The sequence below is a fragment of the Arachis stenosperma genome, chromosome 2 (assembly GCF_014773155.1).
Source record: "Arachis stenosperma cultivar V10309 chromosome 2, arast.V10309.gnm1.PFL2, whole genome shotgun sequence".
NCBI lineage: Eukaryota > Viridiplantae > Streptophyta > Magnoliopsida > Fabales > Fabaceae > Arachis > Arachis stenosperma.
Genome location: NC_080378.1, coordinates 118,261,743 through 118,283,927, shown reverse-complemented (window position 1 = coordinate 118,283,927; position 22,185 = coordinate 118,261,743). Strand labels below are relative to the sequence as shown.

At 30.9% G+C, this 22,185-nt stretch overlaps 2 protein-coding genes and 1 long non-coding RNA gene across 5 annotated transcripts; 2 read left to right on the top strand and 1 right to left on the bottom strand.

The window, feature by feature from the left end:
- The first annotated feature begins 224 nt into the window (after window positions 1-224).
- On the top strand, window positions 225-1,582 carry LOC130960162 (uncharacterized). 2 transcript variants are annotated; one of them, XR_009079022.1, is made up of 4 exons: window positions 225-591; window positions 674-807; window positions 904-970; window positions 1,118-1,582. It is a non-coding gene; the product is annotated as an uncharacterized LOC130960162 (long non-coding RNA). The 2 variants fall into 2 exon arrangements; XR_009079021.1 differs by having other exon boundaries at window positions 904-1,582.
- Window positions 1,583-4,112: 2,530 nt separating this feature from the next.
- Window positions 4,113-9,162, top strand: LOC130961149 (putative disease resistance protein At3g14460). Of its 2 annotated transcripts, none has more exons than XM_057886872.1 (2): window positions 4,113-7,838; window positions 8,043-9,162. In XM_057886872.1, the coding sequence occupies exon 1, from the start codon at window positions 4,208-4,210 to the stop codon at window positions 7,820-7,822; it is 3,615 nt and encodes a 1,204-aa protein (XP_057742855.1). In that variant the 5' UTR covers window positions 4,113-4,207; the 3' UTR covers window positions 7,823-7,838; window positions 8,043-9,162. The 2 variants fall into 2 exon arrangements, with proteins under 2 accessions (XP_057742855.1, XP_057742853.1); XM_057886870.1 differs by having other exon boundaries at window positions 8,121-9,159.
- LOC130961150 (ABC transporter G family member 22-like) lies at window positions 8,906-20,760 on the bottom strand. The gene is made up of 10 exons (XM_057886873.1): window positions 20,617-20,760; window positions 19,491-19,893; window positions 13,829-13,899; window positions 12,289-12,680; window positions 11,568-11,751; window positions 11,151-11,459; window positions 10,736-11,023; window positions 10,222-10,506; window positions 9,949-10,056; window positions 8,906-9,626 (listed from the first exon to the last, which is right to left on the bottom strand). Exons 2-10 carry the CDS (start codon window positions 19,885-19,887, stop codon window positions 9,405-9,407), a joined length of 2,256 nt encoding a protein of 751 aa, XP_057742856.1. The 5' UTR covers window positions 19,888-19,893; window positions 20,617-20,760; the 3' UTR covers window positions 8,906-9,404.
- Between the last annotated feature and the right edge of the window lie 1,425 nt (window positions 20,761-22,185).

Here is a 22,185-nt window from a genome sequence, read left to right as displayed (position 1 = left end):
ATCCAAATTTATTGTGAAAGGACCTAAACTTCTGACCAAATCATAGCTATGCTTTTGGTTTGAAACTTTGACTAAGTTAACACTCCTACCTCCACTAGATTAGTCACAAGTTTCAGTCAATTAAACATTTTCAGAGACTTGAAACAGTTTCCAAAAAACTAAATTCTTAATACTAAAAAGACATTGATGTGCCTATGATAAAATCTAGCATGCAATTTGGTGTTTTGTACATGCTAAATTTATAATCAATATACAAGTTTGGACAGTAACCCATCAATGTAGTCCTCTTTAAAAAGGGAAGCATCACCTTTGAAGCAAGCTAAGCATGTGGTCGATTTTCCCAATCCACAGCCTTCTCCTCCTCGGGTGTTATCAGTTTCATGTGGTCGATCCCGCAGATCCTTTTACGCATTACCACCAAAAAATATCGTTGATTCTTCTCCGCCGCCATCCCTTCCTTCTCACAGCACAAGTCAAGCAGTGCAATTAACAAGGTCCTACAATGAAACAACTAAACTGAGAACTCATAAGCCTGTGCAAATTCTAGGGGAGGATTGAGAATGGGCAAATCTTCTTATAGGATATATACACGTAAGACCTAAAGATTTTATGATATAGTTTTTAATATAATCAGTAAAAGAGGGCATTATAAATTGTAACCCTAATTTAACAGCTACAAGTAGATCGGAAGACAAGATATCAAAATGTACATCGCATTGTAGAGTAACTCGAATTTGTAAAGCTGATTCTAGAGCTGAAGTTATCCAGTGTCGACAAAGGGAACTTTCATAGTGGATCAAAGTAAAGGTATAAATCTAACTCCTTACTGCTGTTAGTGCTGTCAATGTGTCATATCATTCCTTACATGCATGGTTTACATTCTCATATAGTTTTCCTGTGCAGACAAAGAGAACTTCTGCAGTCAAGGAATTGCTTTTGCTGTGCGCAAGGATGTGCAATCATTGAACTAGTAAGCACCTGCATTTCATCATTTCTTTCTTGTATCTTTTTCCAAGTAACTTTTGCTGCTGACAACTTGTACACTCAAGTCTTATACAACACTGAAAGCTTTTCCTCTTGTTCTGTTGATAATATGATAAAATCTACCATTGGGAAGTGTATGGTATAGCCTTGAAGGCTACAGCTCATATGGGAAACTCAATTTAATATTGCTTATCCAAAAGCAGAACCGTAGACTGAGGCTGCCATAAGCAAAGAAGGCATTGCTCATTATTAGAATTATAGGCGTTGTAATTGGAAGTTCTTTATGAGGTTCAAGGTCCTTGAGAATGGGAGTTTGTGCTGGGACTACTTCCAAAGAAGTGGTCAAGAAGCAGGAAAGGAACCTGATATCATGATCAGTTGGTCACTGAGATCCCCATTTTTCTGAGTTTGAATTACAAATGTTCTTCACTCACTATCTGTGCTCTATGCTTTCCTTTCCTTTTAGAAGTTCATATGTCATAATGTCAGTGAGTAATGTGTGATTAAGTGTAAAATGGAAAGATGTTGTCATACTTGAGATGTTCTTGGACACAACCATCAGTAGACAATAGTTATTGCTTATTTCTCTCAAAATAAGGCAAGTAATGTTTTTTGGTTTCTAAAAGTGGTTTAGATTCTATTTATTAATTGCGGCATATTCGGTGTTGTATACAACCATGTTCTCTTTTATGCACTTGATCACTAGTAGGAAGTAGTAAAGATTGTTTTTTTTGGGGCTTAAAATGATTATACTTGATCACCTGAATGTGTGGCAAAAATTTGCCATTTTTTGGGTATAATTATATTATGTTTTAATTTTTCTGACTTTTAAACAATAATTTCTTAGTTTAATAAATGGTATGCAAATATCTTATTTATTTGGTGAAGATTAAAGTGTTGAAGTCATTCTTTCTTTTACTTTGTTAAGTGTGAAGTCAACTTTTTTGGAGAGAAAAGATAACAATAGCAATCTACGCTTGTTTACAGTTCCATAGCTTTTGTCATGGTGTTCGTTCTCTACTATTAAAAAAAAGGGTTAAATTTAATAATAAGTAACCTTTGTGATAAATTAGCAAGTAGCAACCAAATAATCAGAAGATTGACTAAATTGAAAGAATGAAGAGTGAAAGTTTTTCTAATGATAAAAAAAAATGCATATAAATCTTGCTGTCAATTTACTGGTATCAAATAACACAAATTGCAGCAAACCATTAACTGTTTCAACTTATTACTAACACAGATATATCTCTTTTCTCTAACATCAATTTTAGTATAACCTTCAAGCAATTAAACTTGCGTTCGCTGTTTTAAAAAATGAAAAAAGAAAAGAAAAAGTGGGAGATGAACAAATGGCATCATTATTGGTGGGTAAAAGTAGTTACAAGAAATTTCCACTACTAGTTAGCCATAGTTGCATACAGAAGCATGGGTGCTATTATGTATTAATGTTTGACTTATCTGTTTATATGGAGAAAACACTCTCTTAATAATGCATAAACATTTCTATTATGTAGTTTGCATCTTTTCTCAAAGACTTTTAGAGTAGATAATGGAATCCAGATATATAGTTTAGCGTTTTAGAGATTATGTGTTTGAGAGAACACAGGCTGACAGTAATATGAAGTTGTGTAAATTGATATGAATTGTTGTCATACAAAAATATAAAATGAAATATAAGAAAATGTAAACTACTCCTAAGAGATCATAGAAGACACTGTCTTATTTAAAGATACAATTAGGATAATATAAAACATTTTCCTATATTCTAAAGACTTTGTTTTTTATTTTAATCATCTATTTTTTTTCCCCAATGAATCCTAGAAACACAGAACACCGAAAATAAAAGTAGAAAATGGAAACAGCTAGAAAACAGACTATTGGAGTTTTGTTCTTGTTTTGCTTGAATTTCCTGCCTCCATCTTGAATCCGTTTTTCAAGCAGGGTTAGTTGGAGAAAAAGGTCACCAGTTATGGATACCATGCTTCTTAGGTTGCTTGGTTGGTTAAGAGTACTTGCATGAGGCATAATATAGTTAACATCTCAGATTCTGATAACTTTTGTATCAGCTCAATTTTCATTATAGGATTGCTTCACTGAAGAACAAGACAATAAAAAAGTGTATATTTGTTTTTGTATTATATTGGGGATGGAGGGATTTGCTGTGAAGGGTAAACTGTAAATGATCAATGTTATATGAAGAGATTTGTAAAGGTAGTTTAGTTCTTGTTATTTCAATTAATCCCAAAAAAGAAAAATAAAAAATAAAATGTGTTGGAAATTCTCTATAGTGGATTAAGATTAATCCAACTTAACAAAGATTAATCAGATTTCAGTATATTTTGAACATCCTTGGTTTAGGCACAGAATAAGCTAATCTAAACCAAGGCAGGCAACAACAAAATTCTGTGCAAAAGAGTGCTACGTTGTAAATAAATTGTTTGTGTTTTATCTTTATACATATAATTAACAAAATAGAAATGGAACGTCTTATTTAGAAAACAGACTTATGATGAAACTATAATTAAAAAGGGAAAATATGCATGTGACATGAATTAACACTATATTTTGTCTAGTAAAACGAGAATAGTGATTTTTTTTAAAAAAAAAAATTGTATTGTACTATTTTTTAATGGTATAAAAGATAAATATTTTTTTACTTCGTTGTTTATTATTTTTTATACCAAAAGGAAATCACACATGTAAGACAGAACATTATGTATATAACAGTTGTTTTAGGTATATAGAACTGTGAATGGTTGGTGAGAAATAAATAAATGTTGAAGTGGATATTGATATTGATGATACTTAGCATTGATAAACATAAACATTTTGCACTTAAAGAGCTGTTGTAGGGAGCATTAAAAAAAAGGGCTTAAAATTTCCTCTTAGAACACATCTAACAGCTTTTGAGGAAGAAAGCATCCCAAGGAAAACCCTCTTAAAATAGAATTGTTTCTTCGGAGTAGGTGAAGTCAAGCTCTTATATTAAAAAAATCATCAGTGACATCTTTTGTCCAACTAGTGGGAAATTTCCATGAATAATTTTAGTACCACTTGCCTTGAAGACCAATCATCTTTAAGTTAATATCAGCAGAGCATAATATACTTCACCTGCTGCATCTATTTTATTACTTTTTTTGAGATTAACTGAGTTTACTGCAAACTACATCCATTTCCTTTTCCCTTCCTCATTTTCCTCTGATATCACTTGATCTTGAGAGACATGGCTGCAGAACTTGTAGGTGGAGCTGTTCTGTCTTCCATTTTTAATGTTGTTTTTGACAGGATGTCCTCGCCTGAAGTTGCCAACTGGATTAAAGGGAAGAAGCTTACCCAGAAGCTGCTTGAAAGGTTGAAGACTACTCTTTATTCTTTTCAAGCCTTTCTCATTGATGCTGAGCAGAAGCAGATCAAGGAGAGAGCTGTCAAGGACTGGCTCGGTAGTCTCAAAGATGCTATGTATGTTGCTGATGACTTGCTGGATGAAGTCTTCACCAAAGCCGCCACTCAGAAGGATCCAGGTACCTTCTTCTCTCGTTATCTCAATTTGCAAGATAGGGAGATAGCAAACAGGATGGAAGAAATAATTGAGAGGATGGAGTCTATTGTGAAGCAAAAAGACACTCTTGGTCTTAGAGAGATTCCTAAGGAGAACATGTCATGGAGGATCACAACATCTCTAGTTGAAAGATCCAGTATATATGGCAGGGAAAAAGACAAGGAGGCCATAGTGAAGTTGTTGTTGGATGGTGATGACACTGGAGATGGTGATATATCTGTGATTCCCATTGTAGGCATGGGCGGAATAGGAAAGACTACTTTGGCCCAATTGGTTTACAATGACGAAAAGATGAAGGAGAATTTTGATTTTCGAGGTTGGGTTTGTGTGTCTGAAGAGTTTGATGTTATTAAGGTTACCAAGACTATAATTGAGGCAATAACTTCGAGTTCCTGTAACTTGAAAGATTTGAATTTACTTCAACATGATTTAAAGGAAAGATTGTCAAGACAAAAATTCTTTGTTGTCTTAGACGACGCATGGAATGAGGATTATGAAGACTGGAATAGGCTTCTAAAACCTTTTCAGAATGGGGTTAAGGGGAGTAAAATTCTCATAACCACAAGAAGCAAAAAAGTGGCTTCTGTGGTGCAAACTGTTTCACCTCGTGAACTAAGTTTATTGTCTGACGAAGATTGTTGGTTAGTGTTTTCAAAACATGCACGTCTTTCAACCGACTCAATGGAAAATTCAACTCTGAGAAAAGTCGGCAAAGATATTGTAAGGAAGTGTGATGGATTGCCCTTGGCAGCTCAAGCCCTCGGAGGCTTATTGCGTGGAAATTCTGATGTTGAGTATTGGAATCATATATTGAAGAGTGAGGTATGGAAATTCTCCAATGACAAGATAAAAGTTGTTCCGGCTTTAAGAATAAGTTATTACTTTCTTCCTTCATGTTTGAAAGAGTGCTTTGTTTATTGCTCGTTGTATCCAAAAGATTATGAATTTGATAAAGATGAGCTCATCTTGTTATGGATGGCTCAGAATTTTTTACAACCAGTTGGGAAAAACACTTTAGAAGAAGTTGGTGATGAATATTTTGATGAATTGGTTGCGAGATCATTTTTGCAACCTCATAGTACTAAGAAAAATAAATTTGTGATGCATGATCTCGTGCATGATTTGGCAATGATGTTTGCTGGAGAATTCTATTTTAGGGCGGAAGGGCTTGAGAATGCAGTTGAGGTTGATGTTAAAACTCGTCATTTGTCCCATAATGCTAAGGGCAATTATCCAATCTCAAAACTTTTGGGAGTTTGTGACAGAATAAAACATACAAGGACATTTCTTGCAATCAATTTGAACGAGTGGATCCCATTTAACATGGAAAACGCACCTTGTATCTTGTTGTCGCATTTGAAGTACTTGAGAGCCTTGTCGTTCAAAAGCTTTCCTCTAGAGTCAGTACCTGATTCAATTGGTGAGTTGATTCATTTGCGTTACTTGGATCTGTCCGAGACCGCCATTGTGACATTGCCGGAGTCATTGGGTAACCTGTACAATTTGCAGACCTTGAAGTTGTATCGGTGTAGAAATCTGAAATTGCTACCAGTTGGCATGAAAGACCTTGTAAATTTGCGCCATCTTGATATTAGATGGACTCAGTTGCATGAGATGCCAAAAGGCATGAGCAAGTTGAAAAATTTGCAGTTTTTAAGCGACTATGTTGTTGGGAAGCGTGAAGAGAACAAGATCACAGAATTGGGAGCACTAGCGGATCTACACAGATCAATTTCCATTGGCAAATTGGAGAATATGGTGAACAGCAGTGAAGCTTTGGAGGCAAGAATGTCCAATAAGGATGGCATTGATTCTATAACGTTAACTTGGTCTTCGAATGAAGAAGAGGATACAGTTGATTCCCAAATGGAAAGAGATATACTTGACAAGTTACGACCTCACACTAATTTGAAAGGGTTATATATCTTTGGTTACAGGGGTACAACATTTCCAGATTGGTTGGGACATTCTTCCTACCGCAACATCACCACAATAACACTGTTTGGTTGCAGGAATTGTTGTATGCTTCCTTCACTTGGACAATTGCCCTCTTTGAAGCACCTTGAAATTTCAAAATTTGAAAGTGTGGGGATTGTGGGTGCTGAGTTTTATTTTTACGAGAACGATAAATCTTGTGTGGAGACACCACCATTTCAAAAGCTTGAAACTCTTTTGTTTAATTCAATGCCTTGCTGGAAGGAGTGGCGTTCAATGGAGTTGAATGCATTTCCTCGACTTAGGGAGCTTATGATAAGGAAGTGTCCGTCGTTGAGAGGAGATTTGCCCATTCATCTATCATCTTTGCAATCACTTAAGATTGAGAAGTGCGATGAGCTGAGTTGTTGTGTTCCAAGGGCACTTGCGATTACCAGGCTTTCAATTTCAGGAAAGCATCTAGTGGGGTCCGTGGTGGAGGCCATTACCAACACGCAACTGATTTGCCTCACTTCTCTACGCATCTCAGATTGTTCCTCCCACATATTGTTTCCGGTGAGTGCTATTCCCCCATCACTACAACAGTTGATGATAAGGCGTTGCAGAAAACTAGAATTCCAAATGGATGGGCAACATCACCCGCTGCAGAAACTATCAATAGAGAACAGCTGTGATTCAGTTACATCCTTCTCGTTGTTGGATTCCTTTCCAAATCTCGTGAGTGTTGAAATCGAAAAATGTGAAAAGATGGAATCAATTGTGGTGTCACGCTCTCTTTCGTCTCTGCGTTTTCTAATTATCAACAATTGTGGGAGTATGAAATCCGTGTCGACGATATGGATGGCCGCACCTCAGCTAGAGCGTCTCTCATTAGTGGGCTGCCCAGAGATCGATTTGTGTGCTCCAGGGGTTCCACACCGTAGCCTCAGATCTCTTTTCATCAGCTGCTGCGAGAAACTAGTGAGCACTGCAGCATTCATGAATTCACAATTTCAAGGGCTTATTCATCTTTGGATTGACGGTGAATGTGAGTGTGTGAAGTGCCTCCCAAAGGAAGGTTGGTTGCCTGCCTCCCTCGAGTCTCTCACACTGTATGGGATTCAAAGTGTGGAGACGTTGGAATGCAAGGGACTTGCTCACCTCACCTCCCTGCAACATTTAACTATTGATGGATGTCCCAAGTTGGAGAATATGGAGGGTGAAATGCTGCCTGCCTCTCTAATAAAACTCAGCGTCTACGAAAGCCCTTTGCTGGGAAATCGATGTGAGAAGAAGGATCCACAGCTTTGGCCCAAAATCTCCCACATCCGCGCTATTAAAGTTGATAGCAGATGGATTTGGTAATCCAACAACTTCACAGGTAACTGCTTCTCTCTCACACAACATTATTCTGTTTTTCCGCAAATACATTTGTTTCTTGCACTAAGATTAATACTCTGCATATAAAGTGGCTCACTAGTTTTTCATTCTTCTTCTGCATTACAGTATTCTTACTCTTCATTCTTATTAATGTCTTATATCATTCTTTACCAACACAGTTAATGCTTTATACATTCTCATACAGCATATCCATGGAGCCAACTTCTTTCTCCTATATTTTTTCCATTTTTTTCTGCTGAATGCTGATACTACAATACTGCAGCTTTGTCTCTTGTTCTATTGATAAGATGATAAAATTTACCATGGGGAAGTGTACGATATAATGGGAAGTTCAAGGTCATTGAGAATGCCAAATGGAAACTCTCCTGGAGACTGGAGAATGGGAGTCTTACTGCAACTGCTTCCAAGGAAGTGGTTAGCATGCCATAAAGAAACCTGATTTCATGGTCACCAAGATTTCCATTTGATCTTCTGAGTTTGAATTACAAATGTTCTTCACTCACTGATTCTGGTGTATAATTTGTGCTCTAAGCTTATCAGTAAGTAATGTGTGATTAACTGTAAGATGGAAAGAGCTAACTTAGTTGTACTTGATGAACAGAATATTCAATAATAGATGTTTTTGTCCACAGTCCTATTCCTTGATGGCAATGCCGAAGGGGAATAGAGGCTGGCCCTTGACCAAGGCCTTGATGGCTATGCCGGAGAGTCCTTGGTTGAGGGGTTACTTTGCTGGAAAAAACACAAGATGGAAAAATGTTGTATATTTTCAACTTAAGTTGTTCTTGTATATGGTTAACAAGAATGAGCAATCACTTCTTATGGTGGTTTAATTGCAGCATATTTTGCCATGTTCTCTGTTCTCTTTTATGCACTGGAACACTAGTAGGAAATAACTGTGGGATAGTTTGGTCCACAAGGCACCACCATGATGCTTCATTGTACATATAAGTGAACATGATGAGACTTGATTATATCATGAAAATCAACTAAATATCAGGGAGATGATATCAATGAGTTCTATATAATTTGTTTCTTGTTTTTCACCCATCAAAGGAAAAGGAACGAAGAAAGAAAGAGAAAAGACTCAATTAGTTAACCTATCAAGTTAAATTCTACAAAAATAGTTCATGTACATAAATTCTATCCAAATTTATTGTGAAAGGACCTAAACTTATGACCAAATTATAGCTATGCTTTTGGTTTGAAACTTTGACTAAGTGTAGCAACAAACAGTTAACACTCCTCTAATTCTACTACATTAGTCACAAGTTTCAGTCTATTTAACATTTTCAGACTTAAAACAGTTTCCAAAAAAAAAAAAACCTGAATTCTACAGACATTGATGTGCCTATGATAAAATATAGCATGCATTTTTGGTGTTGTGAACATGCTAAATTAGAATCAATATATACAACTTTGGACAGTAACACATCAATGTATTCCTCTTTACAATTTGAGCATTCATCCAATATCACTCTTCATGCAAAATGGAAGCACTTTCTTCCAATCCAGGCTACTTCTTGTTATGCTTGGATCAATGATCTCATGCTCCGGATTGAAGCTTCATCCGCCGCAAGGAAAGATAAGCCAAGAACCGGTAGCCGAAAACCATGGCTATTAGAGCAGCAACCTCTGTCAAACCACTGTCAATTTTGATCCCATTTACAACTGGAGTTAGGTGTTCATATTGCACCTTTAGCAGCAGTTTGTAGGTGTGGTAATTGAAAGACATGTACCGGATCCAAGAAATGAATATGGGAACTCTCTGCCAAAATTTAGTATCAAGTGTTAGCTTCTTCTGCTAGTAGATTGCTCAATTTATACATAGAAATTAGAATTGAGTCTAAAAAAATTCAAAACGTTTGGTTTTCAACTATACCATTAGTCTGTCTTTGTTAATTACTAATGTACAGACATAAATCAAATGTTTTTATTTTAACAAAGACAAACTAACGGAAGAGACTAAAACTAAATGTTTTGATTGAAGAAAATCCGTATGACCAACTTGTTAACTTGACACCACAAAAGTGTAAGGCAATAATGAAGGTTTTGCATTCAAAGAGAAAAACAAGGATATATATGTTTACCTGCACAAAGAACCCTCCAGCCAGCATGAAAGTCATGACAGTTACTGAAGCCAAAGTTGTTGCCCTTTTCAAATCCATGAGTGTTGCTCCAATAGCAAGTCCAAGTCCCTAAATTCATAAAAAACCATATTTAGAAATGAAGGCTAATATTGGATTCTATGTTAGGCACATAAACAGAACTACTAAGAAAAGCTTTTAGGGCTAAATTGAAATCACTGTAAAAAATGTTAGTGATAAAAATAAAGTTTTTCCTTTTCCAATGCAGATACATACCTGAGCCGCCACAATGCAGAGGAAAACAGTGAGGATGGTGAGGACAAAGGGAGTAGCACTGAGTCTCAAACCAGCCATGAAGTACACAACAAGGAGAAATAGTACTGGTAATATCAAGTCTAGTGGAAGGTCACTTGTGGTTCTGGCCAAGAAATATGCACTTAGTCTGTACATATCGGCCGCTCGCTCCTTACTCAGCATTGCTCTCTCTTGAGGAAATGTGAATATTGCAGTGAATACAGGGAAGAATCCCCAGAAGACTGCTATAAAGAAGAGCAGTCCAGCCTGAAATTCGATAGCGAAAATGTCAGTTAAAGCTTGAGGAAAAAAACAATATCTAAGTATTACTTTTAGGTTTGTGGATAGGCACACATTAGTAACATAGTAACTTAACACTATGACAATTGGCATTGTTTGATCTATATAGCCAAATCCATCTAGTTCAACAAGGTTTAGTTATTGCTATAACTTTTTTTCAAAGACTAGGAATTTTGTTCTTGCAGAAAAAATTTACCTGATCTTGCAGATCTTTTATGTTCTTAGTATCTGATTGCCACCAAAGTAATCCCAAGATGATTGCAGTGGACAGAACTTGTGTGATTCTCAACCAACTGAAATAATCATGCTTCCTTTCTTTGATTCCTCTCCAGAACAATATAGAGAATTGCTCATACCAACTTGCTCCCCATTCCCTCTTAGAACTACGAACTTTGGACTTAACTTCTTCATCAAGAGGGGAAGGAGCCATTATCTTTTTCTTCTCTGTTTCCGCGACGCGAGACTCATATGCCTCCACCAAATACTGTCAAATTTTGTGCATAATCTTGTTAAGAAAACTACAGACTAACTCCAAAAATTCAGCCATTGGTCAATGATTTCAATGTATTTGTGCAAACATGCAAAATTGTCACCAAGAAAAATGTTAGTACCTCATGTACAACTGCTGGAGATGGCTTGCCACTATGTCTTTCAGATTCTACAGTTCCCATTTGAACTCTGTCCTCCAACTCTGATGGAAGAGAAACATCATTGATGTTTCCATTGGCAAGGTCTAGCAAGAACTCGGCCGGATTCATCGAAATAAGAGGCGAACACCCTATAGATTGGAAGTAATTCATTGCTTCAGATGCTTTTCCAAAGTAAAGCAAGCTGCCTTTTCCAAGAAGGATCAACTTGTCAAACTTGTGAAAGAGTCTACTTGATGGTTGGTGAATTGTTGTCACTACTGTTTTACCAGCCTGCCATATTAATCAAACATGTTCATGATCAAAGGCTATGTGATGTAAAAAAAATCTAACTGTTTTGTTGATCAATATTATTGAAGGAAGAATGAAAAAAGCAAGTACCTCTGCTATGTCTTGAAGCATCTGAACTATTCTCAATGCTGTTGTTGAATCCAAACCAGAAGTTGGTTCATCAAGAAAAAGAAGAGAAGGGTTGATTATGATCTCATTTCCAATACAAACTCTCTTCCTCTCTCCACCTGATACTCCACGAACAAAGGAACCTCCAATCATTGTGTCTTGGCACCTGTTTTAATTTCATTCATAAATGTAATATGAAAATTTTGCTTCTATAATCATACAATGACACCTATGAATTCTACTCCTAATAATTTGAAGGATAAATTATAGTAATTACCCCATTGGTCAATTGATGTTACACACATTTTACAACATCAAGAGAAGTGTTGGTATCAGCAAAAATATTTCAATGCATGGTTGGTGTAAAGTAGTTTTATGTTGACCAAAAATAACTATATTTTATGTTGACTAGTAGATGATCATCTAAACGAACGGATGTGATTAGATGATCGTGTAAAATTTATAAAAATATCATAATAATTTGAGTTTAATTTTGATACACTGACACTGTAACGTGCGATCACATCCGTTCTTTTGGATGACTATTCATCTAGTCAATATGAAAGATAGTTATTTTTACTGATGTGGCGCTACGTAATTGAATTCACGTGTAAAACTTTTTTACACTGAAAATACATCAAAATTAAATTCTAATCATTTACCCTAGTTTAAATGTTTGAATGTTAAGGATTGAAGCATTTACCTCTCCAAACCAAGCTCATAGATGACATCAAGAGCTCTCTTTTCCTTTTGCTCCTTTGTGTATGTCTTTGGAAGTCTAAGCCTGGCTGCATATGTCAATGTTTCTTTGACAGTTAAGTGAGGAAACAGAACATCATCTTGTGTCACAAATCCTATCCTGCTCTTCAAGAACTTGGAATATGATTGATCATTGTAAGTGATGGAACCAGAGATAGTGGAATGGCATATTCTAGCACCTAAGAGATTCAAAAGAGTGGTTTTTCCACTGCCTGAGGGACCCATCAAAGCCAAGACTTCACCTGGATTCACACATCCACTTATCCCATTCAATATATCCTTTTCATGACTTGTTGTCATGCCTTTCATTACTACCTTGTAGCTCACATCTTTGAACTGCACCATACATACAAACATATACATTCACATTATCAAACAAGAGTTAACAATTACATGTAATGTTTTGCAGGCTTTTAATGTATATTTTATATAAATAACTGATTTAGTGGCTGTTTTTTTGTACACGGAATATAGTATTGTTTAAATGTTTGGTATGATTATTGAATGAGTTTAAAATTGTGTAATAAATGTTAATTTCTTCATAATAATAACTTTATGATAAGTAGAATATGATCATGTTATATATTGCTGTTTTTAAATTGGAGATTAATTTTAAAACTTTGTTTCATTTTATGAAACCATAAAGTTGTGACTTAGCTTCAAGATCCCATATATAATTATATATAAGAACTTTTGTTTTTCTTCCCCACAAAACAATATATATCATAATTAGTCATTTAATATACATATTCAAATTAAATTAATCAGCTTTAATTTATTTCAACATTGGTTCAAGCTCCTCATATATACATCATGTTTAATAGAGAGAGAAACATGTGAAAAATAAATAAAATAAATAATTTATTTGTTTGTTTGACAAAGAAAATATTTAATTTGTTCAAATAGAGAAAGTCGTTAACCTTTCTAAATTAGTGAATTAATGTTGTACTCACATTGTATTGAACAAATACCATGAATTTTTTCATTTTTTATTTTTCGGTTATTGCATTGAGTACCATGCATGTAAATAATACAAAAAGTGAGATTTTTCAAAAGGATAAGGAGAATATTACAAAGAATAAACTCTTATTTTGAAATACAAAATCTCATCATAAAATCTGTGGCTAAGTGGTGGGAAGAAATTAAAGGGTAGTATTGTACATTGATGCATCACATGAAATGAAATTAAACTTTATATACAAGATTGAAGAACAAATACACAGGACCACATGCATCAACTCTATTGAAGATGAATAACTTAAAAGTATATTATTTGGTTTAAAAAAAATTGTTTCTCAGATTTTAATTAGAAGAATGTTACATTATTTTCTAACTACTGTTGTTTATTGTTTATAATTTTATAATAGAAACAAGGTAAAACTATTTCAATTAATCTTTTCTCTAAAAAAATCACTCTCTCACCTTTTTTGAGATGATGACATGCAAGTATAGATTATATTATATTATATTATATAATTAATTACCTTAAGATAGATGGGAATAGTAGGCTCAGTTTGAAACTTTATTGTCTTAGTTCCAGCTTCAATATCTTCAGCTGCAACACACATAGTTGAACTTTTCTTCATGATATGATCCAAGGTAGAAAATTCTTTTTTTTTAATAAGAAGAAAAAAAGAAAGAAGAAGAAGAAGAAGAAGCTCTTAGTGTAATAATTTGTGTACTATAGAAATAAAAATAATGCATGTTGTTGTGAGTATATGATTCTGAAAATATGTGTGTGGGTATAATAATAATAATAGGGTTGTCATGGTAGCTAGAAAGCAAAAAAGATGCAATAATATCCACAATGATTTCTGAAGAAATAAACTATGCATGGATGCTTCTTAAATCATTTGACAGCTGCATGGTATGATGAGATAAATGATAGTGTCATATTTATTATTAGTCACTAAAAGTCAAGTGGGTGAAGTGATGAAGTCATATGGTGGACCATAGTTGTCAGAATTCAGCATTGACCAAGACAAAAGCCATCAATAATTAATGAGTAGTAAGGATATTTTAAGAAAAAAATTATGTGATTTAATTATTTTATAGTGATTAATGAAATAAAAAATTTAAAAAACATTATTAATCTAAATTTAAATTATGAAATTTTCACTCAAAATTTACCTTTTGTAATTTATTACCCTTCAGTATTATAAATGAAAAATGATATACTATATAAAAAAGTAAAACAACACTGCTGGTATTTTAACAATCTTAATCTTTAATTTTAATTAATATATATTATATATATTTTTTATAATTAAAATTATTAAAATATATCTGGTACATTTGAAATTCTTCCATAACTGTATATCAAAAGAGGAAGAGAGGTTGCACAAATATTTTTGTCTAACAACTTTCTTTCAAAAATTGATGACTTAGGCAACAAAATAAGAACAATTAAGTATCTAAACATCATTCTTTAACTTATTGAATTTAATTTTTAGACATTCTTCAAGACAGTAGTACGAAATAATAAAATAAAATTGTTGATAAAAGATTCTAGGTTTGAACGAAAACAGTAGTCATGTTAAGATGCTTTGTGTCAGAGTTTGATATATATATAAATGTAAAAGGAGCATTTATAAATAATTGTAGCTAATTAATTAAGAAAAAATTATTTCAACAACTCAAAAAATATATTTTTTAATATAATTTGTCACATAATTTATATGACTGGCATAATATTTTTAGAGTGATGTTATGTGATCAATAATTATTATTATTTTTTGTCAGCATACATTTAATCAATAATAATTTACACTTATATTTATAAACATTTTACATATAGAAACATATAGTTTATATATATACCAGAATTTCGTATATAAATCAATACAACTTGTATTTATATTTTTTAAAATTTGTGCACATAAATTAATAAAATTAATTTATTAAAAATAATTTAATATTTATATTAATCAAATGATAACAAAAAATACTAAAATTTAATAAATCTGGGTACACATATTTTGTGTAAAATAATTATTAGATTCACACAAAACATGTGAGGAATTGTTTGAGAAAGTTATATATATTTTTTAGCTGTCTAAACAGTAACCTAGCTAATTAATTAATTCCAAATAGAAAAAGTCTAGTGGGAAATTTAATTTGGGGACCAAAATTGGAAGAGGCCAAAATGAAAATTGAGCTCTCCAACAAAAAGGGAAGAAGAAAGAGAGGGACAGATCCACTTGTTGTAGAGTTGTAGTTGTAAGTGTATGGCCCCATAATTTTGAGGTAGTTAGAAGCTAAATGTCTTTCAATATCATTCAACCAAGGTGTTCATGCCCCCTTAACAGTAGCAATTCTATTCCAAGTAGAACTGCCACTTGCTTATTCTTAATTAACGGAAAATTAATTAAGGAATCCAGCTCGAATTCGAAGAGAGTATTAGAAATATAATTATTTATGTTATTTTTTTATTAATTTAAATTTTTTAAAAGGGTAATTTTATGACATTGAAAAATAATTAAATAAGTTTTTTTTTTTTAAGTTTTGGAATAAAAAGACTCGAATGCTTATAATTTTAACCACAAAATATATAAACTAATTTGATATCTATTAAAAAATTAGGTTAATTCGACAAAATTATAAATATAAATATCGAATAAATTTATATTTTTTATTATTAGAATTATCTTAAATCTTTTTATTATAAAAAAGGATGATAATTTTGATGTGCGACTTTAGGTTTTTTTTTTAAATATGTGCCATTATTATATAATTATATTGATTGTTAAATATCCAAGTTTTTGTACTTAAAACTCTCGAAAGTTATTAGATGGGTAATGTATATAATAACATTTACTGTTTATATCCTATATTGTTAGTGTTTGAAAAAAAGTGATGTATAAATATTAGTATCATAATACTAAGAAGAAAAAGACGAAGTATAATTATTATGAGAAGTGAAGCAATATATGAGTGAGTCACTTTGTTGTTTTCTTGCTAAGTGGTAACCCTAGCTATGTGAACGCAACTATGATATTGACATTTTAGTATTTTACACAACACTTTGAATTGAGTTGTTTATTTAAAGAAGAGTTTAATTTTGATTTATATATTAATTATTAATAGTCTAAAAGTATATATATTGATAATGCAAAATCATTTATATTGTAACACTAATATCTTGTGCTGGCAATTTCTTGCATCCCAATTACATAAATATCTAATATTTGAGTTTTTACTATAAATAAATTGGTAGAACTAATTAAATATATTTGGGAGCAAACTGCAAAGTATAACTCCATATTTCTTTAAAAAAAATTTTAAAATTAGATAAAAACAAAGGATCTTTAAATTATAGAGTAATATCCCAAATCAAAGAATTTTCAGTCGAATAATGTAATCCTTAATAAATTTTAATCACTAAATTAGTTCTAAATTTTTTATTTTAGTAGACATATTAATTTTTAAGTCAAATTTTAGTTAAGAAAATTAAACAATTTCTTATTTAATAAACACAAAATAAACCACCTTTAATTTTTTTTTCACAATTCTCATATCAATTTAATAAAATAAAAATATGAAAACTAATTTAGTAATTAAAATTTGTCAACAATTAAAGTGTCCGATTAAAAAAAATTTAAAATTTGATTTGAGATATTACTCTAAATTATATTAAGTCATAGTTAATTAATCTGGATATATATTTATTCAAAGGAAGTTTTAGATTACATTGAATCATTAATTAAGAAGTTACTGAGTCCATAATTTTCATTGTTGGCGGTGGGCACTAGGCATCAAAATTTATGAGAGTCACGGCAACGTACCAAAGAGACACTGTATATATGTACTTGAGTGCTGCATTATATGAAAATGAAGGACCATTTAATTTGTATTTTAACCTTCTTGAGTCCCATCTATATATATATGTGTACTATATATTGTTCCAAAAGCTATTTTCTAACATCCACATGTTTGTCATTTTCATCCTACTAGATGTGGATAAGGTATGTGCTTGTTTTTTTTAGGTTAAACAATATTATTACATAATATATTTTTTAATAATTATGTCTATGCACTAAAAATCAGCTACTAGTTAATCATTGCGTATAGAAATATATATTTAATATTTTATAAAAAAAATTCTACTATTTTAAATAAATTTAATTTTCGTTTATTATAGTTTTAATTATTCTAATATATATAGATTTAGTTATTCGGATGATTGATTATTTAATTAAAAATATATATGAATATATATATAAATATATAGTAGCTAATTTAATAGTTTATTTTTAGTATATATAGAATAATATTTTTATTTTTTTAATTATTGATATGTTTTTATTAGTTTCATAGAGGAAAAAAAAAGGTTAGCGCGGCAAAAAATTATGACAGTTTCTTACAGTTTGTGTTATGGTGGAAATTCATGTGCAGTCGACTTCAAATTGATAATTGAGAGTCGTTAGATGCAAATTTAGTCAAATCATCTAACGACTCTCTGTGAAGTCGATTGCATCTGAATTTTCACCTTGTATTATAGTGCGTTTTACAAAATATAAAGAATATAACATCGAATGCTATTATTGTATATATAACCTAAATTTTAAAGAGATTAATGTTTATTTTATAAATAAAAAATACATTATGTGTACTTAATATCTTCTAGTCTTACAAGAAAGGTTAATTTAATTACCCTAAAAACATCATCAAAAATGTTAAATATATTTATTTTTTTATGAAATATGGTTTAAATTACAATAAATTTTATTTAGTACGTAGTATATAATAACTGAGTCAATGTATCAAATTGTTCTTTTTTACAAAATAAATAATTAAATACGACAAATATTTCTCAAATAATATATCTATCAAAATCTGACAGATGAAGAAGATAATAGAGCAAAGATATAATAATCATATGTATGTGTGTGGTTACCATAAAGGCACGACGATTATTGATTTTTTTTTACATCTTTTTGTTCAATATTAAATGATTTTAGAGAAAGTGTGAAAACTTTTAACTCCCAAAGGTCTATGCTTAATGAGGCAAAATCAGTTGTGTGTAATAATTATATTATTGAAAGTGTATTTCTCTTATTCCTATTAAGGAAAAAGAGGTGGGAATTAAAATATAATATATATGGATACCATAAAAGAAAATGAATTGACGATATAGTTATTATTGTTATGACCATATATATATTACTATTCAATACAAGAGAGAGACAAAATAAATAAATACAAAGTCTTGACCCTACCCATACTATGCTATATATAATGTTTTATATCATTCTCATATTCATTTTTTTATGTCTCAACTTAAAAAGTAGCATTACTTCTTTCCTTTATACCAATAATAAATATATTCGCTAATTCTCAATTGGAGATAGATATTTAATATTTACATCAAACATTTGATTGATAAGTCTAAACAATAAAGTAGAAGTTTATTTTTTCCCTCCAAATTAGAAATAATTTAATTTTTTATATTTTAAAATAATAATAAAAATTCACATGTAATTAATTTTATATAAAATTAATAATTAAATACTATTAGATAATTTAATTTGACAGATTTAATTAAATTATAATTTAATAATTTTTAATTATAATTTTATACGAAGATAATTATATGTAAATTTGATTGATAAGTCTAAACAATATAGTAAAGGTTTAATTTTTCCCTTCAAATTAGAAATGATTTCATTTAATTTTTTATATTTTAAAATAAATAATAAAAATTTACGTTCATATAAAATTAATAATTAAATACTATTAAATAATTTAATAAATTTAACTAAATTATAATTTAATCATTTTAATTTTAATTATAAATTTTATACAAAGATAATTATATTTAAATTTTTGTTTTTAATAGTATATAATTAATTTCTCATGTGAGGGTTTAGATTAAACCTTTATTTATTCTAAATATGAAAAACCCTAACGTGGCTAACATAACAAAAAGTGATGAATTCAACAAATAATTAACATGTAATGAATGGTGAAAACTCAAATGAAGTCGACTTCATGTGAAATTAATAACTGACAGGTGTTGAATGAAAATTTAGTCAAATCAATCAAATCATCTAATGAATCTCAGTTATCAACTTCACGTAAAGTTGAATGCACCTGAGTTTTCACAGTAATGAAAAATAATATTATTATTAGAAGATGGAAACTTACGAATATCATCATCACTGAAGGGTTTAGAATCAGCAATTTCATCAGGTGGCATAGTGAATCCAGTGAATGAGAATGAGAAACCTAAGCTTGCACTTGAAGCTCTACTAAGTGCAGCACCACTGCTCAAATCATCCAATTCAAACTTCATTTGGCTTATTTGAGCACTCCTTGATTTCCTTATGTGTGTGTTCTTTCCTCCGCCGCGCCCCGGGGAAGCCGCCACCATCATCCTCCGGCTCGACTTCCTTGATAGCGTACCACTGCCACCACCACCACCACTATCTGGCATTCCGGATGAGTGGTCACTTGATTGCGGCGATTTTAAAGCCGCCGCCATAGATTCTATTAATTGGTCTGATTTTGTTCTTGCTAGGGTTGTTGAATTTGGTTTCTCCATAGCACTCTAAAGCAATAATAATAATAAATTAAATTAACCAAAACTAGACCAATTATTAATAATTAACAAAATAAATGAGTTAATTAAACACCCAAAACTAATTAATTCTATACTTTATATATATATATATATATATATATATATATATATATATATATATATATATATATATATATATATATATATCAATTGGGAGAATTCATTGATAAAATATTGTATGTATACATATTAACATATAATTAAATACATAGAAAATGGGTATTGTTTTTTCTTTTTCTTTTTTTTTCTCCTTTATTTCTTTTTCCATTTTTGTTTATGTTCAAAGATGGAAAAGGGTAAGGATGGAATGAAGGAACTAACATTGAGGATTCAATATAGGAAGAAAAACAAAAAGGGTAGAAGGGATATCATTGTGAAATCAATATATTTATAGTAGTTAATAATAATTATCAGAATGTAATTCAAATTAGTTTAAGAGTAGAAGAAGTGAAGAAGAAGAAGAAGAATAGTAGTTATTGATGAAAAATTATGAAAGAGGAAATTAATAAAATTAAATTATTATAAATAAAAACTCAAGTAAAATAAGATATAAGTAAAAACATATACTATAATTATAATTAGAGTAATATAGTACAAGAAGGAAGATGATTATTGAATTGAATTAAAGATTATAGTTTTTTAGCCAAAAGTGGTATGTTGAGGGAAGAAAAAGCAAAGAAGAAATAGTACCTTTGAGAATGAATGAAGTTAAGAGGGTGTTTTCTCTGTTGAGTGAAGAGAGATGAGAAAGGAAAAGAGATGGGGATAGTAGCTAGAAAGTAGAGTAGACCACACTTCAACTCAACTCAACAACTTGCAATAAATTCAAACGCTATGCCCCATCATCATGTGGTTCAATCACCCTCTTATAAAGGGCAACTAATTTAAGACTCCTATTCCCAAACTACCCCCATGCATTTCTTTGAGAACATTTTAGGAGCTCATCATTATATTTAATTTTCCAATAATGTTTATTTGTAGGATTCATTGTTATTGTGGCTAAATTAAAAGTTATTAAAGTTAGACTACTTTTTTTATTACTTAGTATTTATTTGATTTTTATCAAGTGTCGTGGTTTGATTTGTCCTAATTAAATTTCATTTGATCTTATCAAAATTGGAAAAGATGTTGATCTAACTAGAAAATTCCTTCCTATATCTAATATCACTACCCTAACTCATGTAAGAAATATTTCATTCCTATTCAATATGTTTGAAATTACATATCTATTACTAAAGATTTGGAATACCAAATAAAATATGAAAAATTTTTAGAGATCAGTAATTTTTAATATTTTTGTTATATATTATTTAACTAATATAAATATTAAATTATCATTTTAATAGTTTATATGTATAAATTTTAAAAAATGTGGATGCAAATTATATTAATTTATAAGTGTAAATTGTATTGATTCACGCATACAAAATTTTAATAAATATAAATAAAAATTATATATTTTTATGTACAAAATATTTATAAATTTGAATATAAATTATTGCTAATTAAATACTAACTAAAAATAATAATATTTTTTGGTCATCTAGCATTATTTATAAAATATAACTACACGTGTATTTCGTTTGAATCTCATAATTATCATATGAATCAAATGATTGGAGGATAATATTTTATATCTAATCTCTTTGAACAATGAGTGATAAATTTATTAGCCGTTAATAAAATTATAGTGTGAATCTTTCTCTCAAAATATGTATATGTAGTGACTCAAATCACAATGAATCATATACTATTATTTTATTATCAAGTTTTATAATCCAATAATACATGATAATATCCAAAACGGAAAGTATAGATTCCTCAATTACTTCATAAAGTTACAAAAATATTGAACTTAAACATCCATTCTATTTTGTAAAAGATACATAAGCCAACAATATAATTAATAAAAGGAAAAATATATGAACCAACTAATAATTAGCCAAGAATGGAACAACATAACTAATTATAATTAGTTTTATTAATTTATAATTTAATTTGTTTTTTTAATTATTGTTAACCACGTTTAAAACATGAAGGAAGATACGCTAGTGTTAGGAGAGAATTACGGAACAGATGCTTTGATCATTCATTAGTTGGTTCCATATAATTAATTATGTTTTATTAATGCATAACACATGAAGCATAGAAATCATATCCAAAACCATCCAATTTACAAGAAAAAGAAATATTCGTGTGCCTATCAATAGCAACATCCGGTTAAAGTCATCGGTGCTTCTGGTTTACCAGTTGACTGAT

Excerpts from the sequence above, each read along its gene's own strand:
- LOC130961149 (XM_057886872.1), top strand. The coding sequence starts at position 4,208 with ATGGCTGCAGAACTTGTAGGTGGAGCTGTTCTGTCTTCCATTTTTAAT.
- LOC130961150 (XM_057886873.1), bottom strand. The coding sequence starts at position 19,887 with ATGGAGAAACCAAATTCAACAACCCTAGCAAGAACAAAATCAGACCAA. Across the intron at positions 13,900-19,490 it reads CTTCAGTGATGATGATATTC|CTGAAGATATTGAAGCTGGA; the intron begins GTAAGTTTCCAT and ends TGTGTGTTGCAG. Across the intron at positions 10,507-10,735 it reads TAAAAGATCTGCAAGATCAG|GCTGGACTGCTCTTCTTTAT; the intron begins GTAAATTTTTTC and ends ATCGAATTTCAG.